This window comes from Phaethon lepturus, unplaced genomic scaffold (genome assembly GCF_000687285.1).
Source record: "Phaethon lepturus isolate BGI_N335 unplaced genomic scaffold, ASM68728v1 scaffold34807, whole genome shotgun sequence".
Taxonomy (NCBI): Eukaryota; Metazoa; Chordata; class Aves; order Phaethontiformes; family Phaethontidae; genus Phaethon; species Phaethon lepturus.
Window position 1 is genome coordinate 1 of NW_010550381.1, and position 9,669 is coordinate 9,669.

General features: G+C 36.2%; 1 protein-coding gene across 1 annotated transcript; it reads left to right on the plus strand.

Annotated features, from left to right (window-relative positions):
* Nucleotides 1-123: 123 nt before the first annotated feature.
* Nucleotides 124-9,079, plus strand: GNPTG (N-acetylglucosamine-1-phosphate transferase, gamma subunit). The gene is made up of 9 exons (XM_010290547.1): nt 124-186; nt 2,314-2,368; nt 2,487-2,570; nt 3,613-3,706; nt 5,207-5,321; nt 5,885-5,967; nt 6,239-6,367; nt 7,738-7,819; nt 8,880-9,079. The coding sequence occupies exons 1-9, from the start codon at nt 165-167 to the stop codon at nt 9,002-9,004; spliced, it is 789 nt and encodes a 262-aa protein (XP_010288849.1). The 5' UTR covers nt 124-164; the 3' UTR covers nt 9,005-9,079.
* Nucleotides 9,080-9,669: the final 590 nt, after the last annotated feature.

Consider the following 9,669-nt stretch of genomic DNA (forward strand, 5'->3'; position numbering starts at 1 on the left):
TCCGCTCGCCGCGCGTCGTGTGTGGCTGTAGGTGTTGGGACACTCGGGTAGAGGAGGATATAACCACAGCCAGATGCATAACTCTGTCTTAAACGTTTAACTCTCTTTCTTTTGAAAGGCTGAATAACCCATTCTTGCCTCAGACAAATAGGCTGCAGCCAAAGATGTCCCCATCTGCAATATCAGGTATATGCAAGCATTACCTTTTTTTGTAGAGTTTTCATCATTTAGTGATGGCCATTTGCAGAATAGTCTACCTTGACTTTATACAGGCAAAGATTAATTTTATTTGTCATTTTATGAGCGTCCTGGAAAATAAGCACAGGCAAATATATTTTATTGTGCTTCTGAAGGGTTAAAACCTAGATTATTGTCTTTGGTGTGCCATGTCCCAGTGCTGTTTGGACTGCTTTTGTCACAGTGCTAGCTATATGTTTGATTCTGTGTTTTTTGAGCCAGTCACAGATCCTTCTGATTCTTTCTACAGACTTTTTGAAACAATCCCTGACATCCTTGAGGTTGTCATAGAGAAGTCATCCCATCATCTGATAGTACTCAAAAATTGTTCTAAAAAAGTCGTATGAGCATTCTTGGAACAAGACACAAAGGCTTAGTTTCACACACAAAGTCTGTGTGCTGCAATATAAATCCACCACTTTAGCAAACCAAACAGGAATCTAAACATAAGGAAAATAAAGATAAACAGGATTCTCCATATGTGGAGGAGAGTATATAAAATAAACATTGAATGCAAAGAGTAAGCAAAAGGAAATAACTCTTGTCTTTACTGCTAACCTTAGGCACAGAATTAAACCTTGTTCAGGTTCAAGAAAGGCATTTTCGTATGGTGTCATTGAATGTGATTATGCTTAATATCTTCCATTGTGTTTTATAAACCCAAATTAAATGTATAAATTCTTCATATATACTGCATGTGAAAAGTGAAATAGTTATAAATGGGATTAGTAATAGTTAGAATGCTGAATGGAAAGATGCCAAAAATAGCAGGGAAAAAAGTTAAGAGGGGAGTATGCTAGAAATCCTTCTTTGCTGGATCAGGGAACTTACATGTAGCCAAAAATTGGGAGTGTCTATGGCACTGGAATCTAGGGCATGGATCCCTGTCTTGCACAATTACATCTTTAGCATGGAAACCTTACTCGTTCTTTTCTTTTACAAGAGAGTTGGGGTAGTAGTTCTTATAATTTCTCCTTTAGAGCATTTGCCCAGGAAATTGAGGCATGAGTTTAATGCATTCCTCAGGGACATTCAAACTTGCTTTTCTTCCTCTGTGGGGAGAGCATCCTAATCACTAAGGCACAGATTGCATGTAGAAGGGCAAACCCTTTGTCCGAGCTGGTGATAATCTGTAGAATGAAATGCAAGATCATACAGTGAGAAGAAAACACATGGGACAGAGACCCTGCCAGTATCCCAGTCGTTAGGGCATTCTGGAAGGCATGATTCTGATGGTCTGATCTTTGTTTATAGGATGGCTTGTCTAGATCTTTGGAAAAAGTACATAAGCAATCCTGGCAGGGGGGAATTGCAATCCTGGGTGGGGTTTTATTTTATTTGCTTTGTGATCTCTTTGCTTCTCCTGTCCTCACAAATATTTAATCATTCCATGCAAAATTACCTTAAACCAGGGACACTGAAATACCCCTATAGCACATAGTTCAGAACTTTTGGCCCTTTTTTGAATGACAAGTTACCTGTCTTGGATTTCTTTGACAGCAAGGCTGGAATGGTCAGTTCTACAGGAGTAGAATTGTAACTGCTGACCTGACAGTAAAAGATTTCTCTTATTGAATACTAACTGGATCAGACTGCAAAGGCAAACTGTGAAAAGCAGTATCTAGTTTGAGAATCTGTGAAACTTAAATACCCATCACTGTCAATATTCTGAGCAAATTGGCTTTACTAGTATAAACTGGAGGACTGGGGACAGACAGCAGCCAAGCAAGAGTTCTAGTGATTTTAATGTTAGATTTTGGAAAGATCAGCACTGATGATTCCTTTTATGGATCTGGCCTCCAAATATTTGTTTGTATACAGGTTTCTTATTTCTATCGTAGAAGAGGCTTATCTATTTCACTGAGTATTGAAGATGAAAAATGTTAAAGATCATGATGCAAACCAATATAGCATGAGTGGGAACTTACAGTAACCCATATGGAAGATACAAATTTCCTTATGTAGAGCAGAATACTAAATTTATCACATACTCCTTGCAGTTTTGTCACCACAGTAACTTGCTTAAATTTAACAAAAACATTATTCTTCCTTGATGTCATTTTGTGGTGTTTTTAGGCCCTGCACATCTCTTTAGGCTTGCTGGCAAGTGTTTCAGTTTTGTGGAATCCACGTGAGTAATGGATTTGGCTATTTGATCCTATATATTTATTAGGAATGAACTAGTTTTTCATTTCAGTCTGAAACATTTCTTATTTTTTTTTCTTTTCTTTTTTTTTCTTCCTTTTAAGGTACAAGTATGAGTTTTGTCCTTTCCATAATGTCACTCAGCATGAGCAGACTTTTCGATGGAATGCCTATAGTGGGATTTTAGGGTGAGGCTTTTAGACCTTTAAGTTTTACCTATGTTGTTAGCAGACCATTTTACAGATTGTCAAAAAGGAGTCAGTTTTAAAATCAAGGTTCTTTTATTGGTCAGCTTAGGTCATTGTAGTTCCCATGGTGTTATGCATAAAAATATCTTGAAAAATTCAGATTTTTTCGTTGATAAATATTAACCTCCTATTTTAGCTGGAGGCTGATTAATAACAGTGCCAACTGCAAGTGTAATATGTTAATGTGTGAAATTCAATAATGTGTAACTACAGCTTATATTAACAAAGATTTCATGTCTTTTAACTATTTTCACTTCAAGTTGAATATAACCTTACAAAATTAAATGAGTGCTTTATGCCTAGTGGTTGTGTTAAACATATTTAATAAAAGGTAATAAAAGACTCAATGTAGACCCAAAAAATATCCCAAAGTATTCAAAGACCCCAGAGTATCCAAATCATAAGACCTAAAATAAATGTAATTATAAACCAGAGCACTGCTTTAAAATTACTGCTTTTCAAAATATTTTGTATATAGATTTTTTTTTTCCTATATGTACAATAATTAGTGAGCCAATATGAGAGGAAAAGGGTACATCAAGATGTTGAGAGTATCATTGGCTTTAGGACTAGCAGAAGTAGAGACTATATTTGTAGGTGCTCTCACCAGCACTAGAAATCCTGCAAACACTTTGAGTTGCACAGGGTACATAGCATCTTGGAATTTGTTGTGGGATTGACCTATAAGCTGTATTTTATTGGATTTAAACATGGATTTGTAAGTGAAAATGGTTTGCAAACTGAAAGCTGATCCAAAACAGTGATCTCAAAGTAATGTTCATGTGCCATATACAGCAGCCTGGGTAACAACCTACACTGTTTTATAAGGGCTTGGCTTTAAGAAATGGAAATACTAAGCCAACAAAAATGAAGTATATACAGTTAAATTTAACATGGCGTAAGGGTATTCCTGTTTTTCTTCCTGAGTGCTCACCTTCTTCTTTTCAGTAACTTAAAATAGAATTATGTCCTGTTTTTTCAGAATCTGGCATGAATGGGAAATTGACAACAACACATTTGTTGGAATGTGGATGAGGGAAGGAGACTCATGTGAAACTAAGAGCAGACAGACAAAGGTATAATAACCTAGACTATGCTAATTCAGACAGCATGACTCTACACACACTGATGACACTCTACAGACTGAAGCACTCCTACCTTGAAGAAGTCATCATTTAAGATGTGATGTAAAACATAAAGATGAATTCCTGTAGCAGCTAGGTGAATGGATGGAGGAGGCAAGCTAAAATCAGGATAAAATTTTGAAGACGTTTACTTACATATTCACACTGGTCACTTTTAACTCCTTTTTTCCTTGATAAAGTGGAATATTCTGGTATTATCACTGCTGTAGAAACATACACCGCTTTGTAATTTGTGTCAGGAAAAATAAAGAAAAACTGCTGTTAGTTGAATTTAAGATGCCAGCCTATTGTACTAAGAACATCCATGAAAGAGGGAAAAGAACTAGGCAGTTAACAACAGTGTGCTAAGCTAAGTAAGGTGTTAAAACAAGAGCAGAGGGCGTGCAAGGAGAATTAAGGAAGGAATTGAATATATGGGAGTGACATATGAACCAACTCAAGAGAAGCAGATTCTGGTGTGAGTACATTTTAAAGAAAAAGTAAAAAATTCTTGTTTTGTTGAGTGTTTAAAATGTTCCTTTTCACATTCATACAGTCTCTGTGCCAAGAAACTATTCGAGTAGAAGGGTAAGGAAGGGTGTCTGAGAGTTGTCCAATGTGTGGCAGATGATTTGCACATGTCCTTTATCCTTTTATTCATTAATGGTTTTCTTTTTCCACCTCCCATTTCAGTGTATTACACAGTTTTACAGATACAGTGAATTAAACCTCACATGCCCTGGTGACGCAGATCACATTGTGAAGAAGAGTTAAAGTACAATGATGGGTGACAATACAATATTTAAGAGAGAGGCATATATAGTTGAAATAATAGCTAATGTGAGGATGGGATAAGGACAAAATATCTTGGCCAAGGTGAAAATATTCTGCATTGTAATGCAGGTGCCTTGTTAACATCTTTATCTGCCATAGGGGCTCCAGAAAGAATACTATTCTTGTATGACCTTTGTGATTCAAATCTTTCACTGGCATTTAGTTTTGAACAGAGAGAAAATAACTGATGCTGCAAGTTTGAAAATGAAAACAAATTTCTACAGGGTAGATGTGTATTTTTCTCTTTATTTAGCACATTGGTCAGAACTAAAATTTTAAGTGAATTATGCTTCTGTTAGATGAGATTATAAAGGTTGTCCTATTCACCCTTCATTTTACTCTCATTCTTGCTGTAAATATGATGCTTGGGAGTCCAAGGATCAATGATAGGTGTGGGGGATCATTTTCCATTAGAGGAAGCAATTTTTGCATTTGAGAAAATAATTTGAAGATATGCTTGCTGTGAATCTTTTTCTATGGGTGACAGCACTTGAAAATTTGACATGACAATATGTACAGAAATGCATCTTCTAGCACTGGAAGGGATCAAACTGATCATCAATGCTGGTCCTGTTTAGTGTGTCATCTTTTGTCATCTTTGTTCTTACTGATGTTTAGGTTCATCTTGTTTGTGGAAAGAGCAATAAATTGGCTTATGTGTCTGAGCCAAGTACTTGTGTTTACTCCCTGATGTTTGAGACTCCTCTTGTGTGCCATCCCCACTCTCTTTTAGGTAAGATTTAGAAAATCATTTGTGTGTGGAGCAGCTGGCATGTTATGCCAAACTCAGAGTATAAATTTTTAGGTTCCTTGAGTTTGTAACTTGATATAAATGAGTACTAAATGTAACATATACTATGAAGTGTATTTTAAATCCCAATCATTATAACACAAAAGTATTTCTCAAATAAATTGTCATTACTAGTATAGGCCCAGTGTTTTTTTGCTTTTTTTTCATGGACTGGTTGTAGGAATCAGCCCTGTAGCAGCTGCTCGTTTACTTACATTACAGAAAGGGGGAGCTCAGTTAGAATTACATTCAGCAAAGAAATATGAGGCCTTCTAGCTGTAAATAAGAAATTTTGATTGGTGGCATTCCCCAGAAACTTTAAATGTGTGAAGCAGAATTTAAATTTAACCCCAACTCTTGAAAGCAGTACTATATAGCAGACTATATGTACTGTATAGAAACATTTGAGTTCTTAAAACAAATACGCTTGCATGCTACTAGAGGAGCATTTAACTAATGCAGGACAGTGCTGTTGGTTTTTACATGGTTTGACTTCCATTTTTCAGTTTATCCAACTCTGACTGAAGCATTACAAAGGAAGTGGGATGAAGCAGAGCAGCTTCTGTATGATGAACTAGTAACTGACCAGGTTTGTTAATTCCTTCCAACTCTGTTTGGTAAAGAACGATTAGTGTTAAATAGCCAAACATGGCTTCTGCAGTTTCTCCTTTTGGAATGGCTGCATATATTCTGCAGTTGGCAAATAGAAATTTTTGTGCTCTGTAACTGCTTTAACGGCTTGGTGATTGTAATGTTTTCTACAGTGAAGTTTGAGGAATTGGAATGGCCAGTGCAAATTGCAAACAGAGATAAGTCTCGCGTGGATTGCTCTGTTGTCTTTTGGAAACTTTGTTTTTTAGGGATACAGAAAAATACTGAAAGATATTTTTGAGGAAGCGGGACTTCTAAAAGCAACAGAAGAACAGGACGTTGAGAAACAGAACAAGAAAATAAGTCTGGAGTTTGAAACAGTGGAGAAGTGCAGTAAGGTATAGAGAGCAATATTTACAATATGGAATTAAATTGCCATCTTTATACTGTATGATAGTATCAGTGTGACAGCATTATGTAAATACTCTTTTGATTCAGCTGAAATCTTATTCATGGGATTATCTTTTCTGGTTTCAATATGTAACTTGTCTGCATACAGAGTAATTTGATATCTTTGTTCTAGCCCTTAAGTGAAAAACAAACCACCACAACTGAATGCCCAATAAGAAAATGGGGGAGTATGTAGGAATTAGTGTAGGCGCTTGGGTTATGAACACCTAGTAAGTACTGTTTCTGGGCAATATCAGTCTGGAAATAGGAAGAAATTACTAGTGAAAATAAATGTGTAACCAGCCTTGGGAATGTTGACACTTTTCTCTGCGGATAATTACCCAGACTTGTGTCAGAATGCATTGGCCGTTACAAAAGAAAAAGGCAGAATGATCTATGCTGTGTCCATTTCTGAATGACTTTCATGTATGTGAACAGTCCTGCAGCAGAATTGAAATGGGGAAAATAGAGGTAGAAGGTGTGCTCAGCCTAAAAGAGTGCAAGCTGAACATCAAAAGAAAAGCATGGAAGGGAATTAACTCATTATAATGCAGAGAAGAAGCTGCTGTTGTCATTTTATTTGAAAATGTAGCAAAGACAAAACATGATGTAGTAATTCATGGAATTATAGAATAGTTTGGGTTGGAAGGGACCTTTAAAGGCCATCTGATCCAACCCACCTGCAATACCTACAGTATTTAATAATTCGTACGTCTTTTTCTGGCTTCATCATAGCTTAATTGACATGAAGTTGGCTGTTTGGTAACCACAGAATCTTAAATAGTTAAATCTTTTGCTCTTTCTTAATCTGTGTAAAAAATGAAACACAACGAACAACTGGGGCTTCTTCGAGATTTCAGGTGTGTGGTTTGAGTCTCAAAAGTACTAAGCAATCCCTGGCTCTAAATTAATAGAAACTGATGAAAGCAAGAACATGAAGTTACTAGATCAAGAGTTGAGGAAATTACAATTTCCAGACTAGCATTGTTATATAAAATAATGCAAGGCTAGTCCTGTAGCAAACTTATGAATGCAGTTGTGTGCTATGATAAAATGCTAGTTAGAGGATAGATCCATAATAGTTACAGAAAGCACTCCTAATTTTTACTCTTAGCATCGGAAAAAGCTGGCTCCTGTTTTGGCAACATAGAAATATATCTTTTTATAAAATTTGCACCTTGTTCTTGGAATAAGCAGTTTATCTTTAAAGTCAAAAGCTCTAACAGCTGTGCACAAACTCATTAGTTTTTATAAACTCCCGTTTTATGTATGCATTTGGAGAGGGGGAGAACCAGTTTAAATATATTTTCTTTCTTAGGAATACAAGCAACTTTCTAAAGAAATAAAAAAACTTAGAGATTTATTGAGTCAGCATGGTATTGCATACAAAGGAAATACTGGTGAGTTTTTTGGTATCGTTCTTTTTCATTATTGTCTATTCAGAATGTGAATACCCAAATGTTGTTTTCAGTTACAGCAAGGATTAAATAATCTGTCATATATGGAGGTAAGATTCAGTAGACGAAGTTTTTAGTAAGTACTTAGGTCTTGATTCCTGTGCAAGAGGACTTATTCTGCCCCCCAAAAACCTGTTGATGATTTGAAATTTTAGCTTTATAGACAAACTTTCACTGCTGTTGTATTTGACTTTTGTCTCCAGTACTTAAGGTGCCAAAGAAAATCAGTGTTAGAGCATTCATAGCACATAATCATCTTTTAAGTAACTCCATTTTCTGCATAGTCAACCACAAGGCTTGACTTCTTCAAGAACACTTGAAATGTTCTCTGTATCTGAACTGTTTTTATCCTTTCTTAGTCACCTCTTCCTTCTGTTTGATTTCTGTTAGGTAAGTACCACATCCCATGCAGTTCTTAGAAGGAAAGACTGTTGGGTGCTTGCTATGAAGAAGCAATGCTTATCTGGATTAATTCCAGACAAGTTGTTTTTGGGGTGGGGTTTTTGGGGGTTTTTGTTCCCCCTTCCAATTCCTTCCAGTCCATCGTGCCATTACATCAGCTGTTTCTCTGAGGAGGATTTAATTTCCCTGAACATATATTTACACCTTTTATGTTCAGAACTGGCACCTCAAGAAAACAATGAACCTTTGAGCTAATTAAGTTAGCTTAAAATTAGTGACATCCTTAATTTTTTTCTTCTTCTTGTTTTGAGAAATTTTATTCTCTGTTTTTTTAAGTGATGACTTTCTTTTCTAGGGAAAATTCACCATATTAGAATTTTTGTAAAACATTTTATCTGCGTATTTGAACTATTAACTATGTAACTTGCACAGTATTTCTGTGTGAGAATTTAATTATTGCATGTTAGAACTGTATAATAAAAAGCAGAATTCACAGCTTACTCTAGATGACTTATTTCAAAACTATTTAGTGAATTCTGTGACAAAAATATTTTGGTGTTTAAAAGCAGAAATAACTGATGTCTTAAACTAAATATTACAGCTGAAAATACCAGTGTCGAACATGTAAGTCACAAACTGGCAACTGCAGTGACAACTGTTTTTAACGGGTCAAAGGATGATGACCACATGCATGGCGATACAGGAATTTGGAATGACACACTATGAAGAAACTTGGGTGGTAAACAGCAAGTTCGTAGAGAATGTCAAGCAAGTTCAAAGTGTATTGTGGCACTAAGATGATTTACCTTCTGCAGGTATTCTTGACTTTCTGAATTTCTGCCCTAAAGCAAAGGGAACATAATGGAGTGAGGGCTCACCATGACTGAGAACAGGTGGCTAGTTTCTGAAGACATATGTAAAACTTCTTTGCTAAGGATGGTAATGGGCATAGGTTTACATATTCTATGTCTCCAGTCCCAGGCCTGTTACTTTCTTTGATCAAGCATGGTAACAGGTGGTGTAAATACAAAATAGTTCAAGAGTATTGCTGTAAGATGTTGTATGAAGGGTAATAATTACAGTATTAAGGACATGCTGTTTTATTTGTACTCTAAAATGTTTTCTACCACAGCAGTGCATAATGCGCTACTCTACCCACCTGTCTTCTGAGGTCGATGGATAACTGTTCAGGATCTGAGGGAAAAGTGGTAGGAAAACACCAAATTGTTTTAAACGAATAGTTAAGGGAATACATGGCAATTCACTGTACATAATATGGAATAAAATGGGCTCTTCAAACACAAGCTCTGGAAACATTACCGTAGGAGTCGGCGAACGCGAGAACGCCGACTCCAGTCGTTTTGCCTCCTCCTACCGTCCGGTTCGTGAAC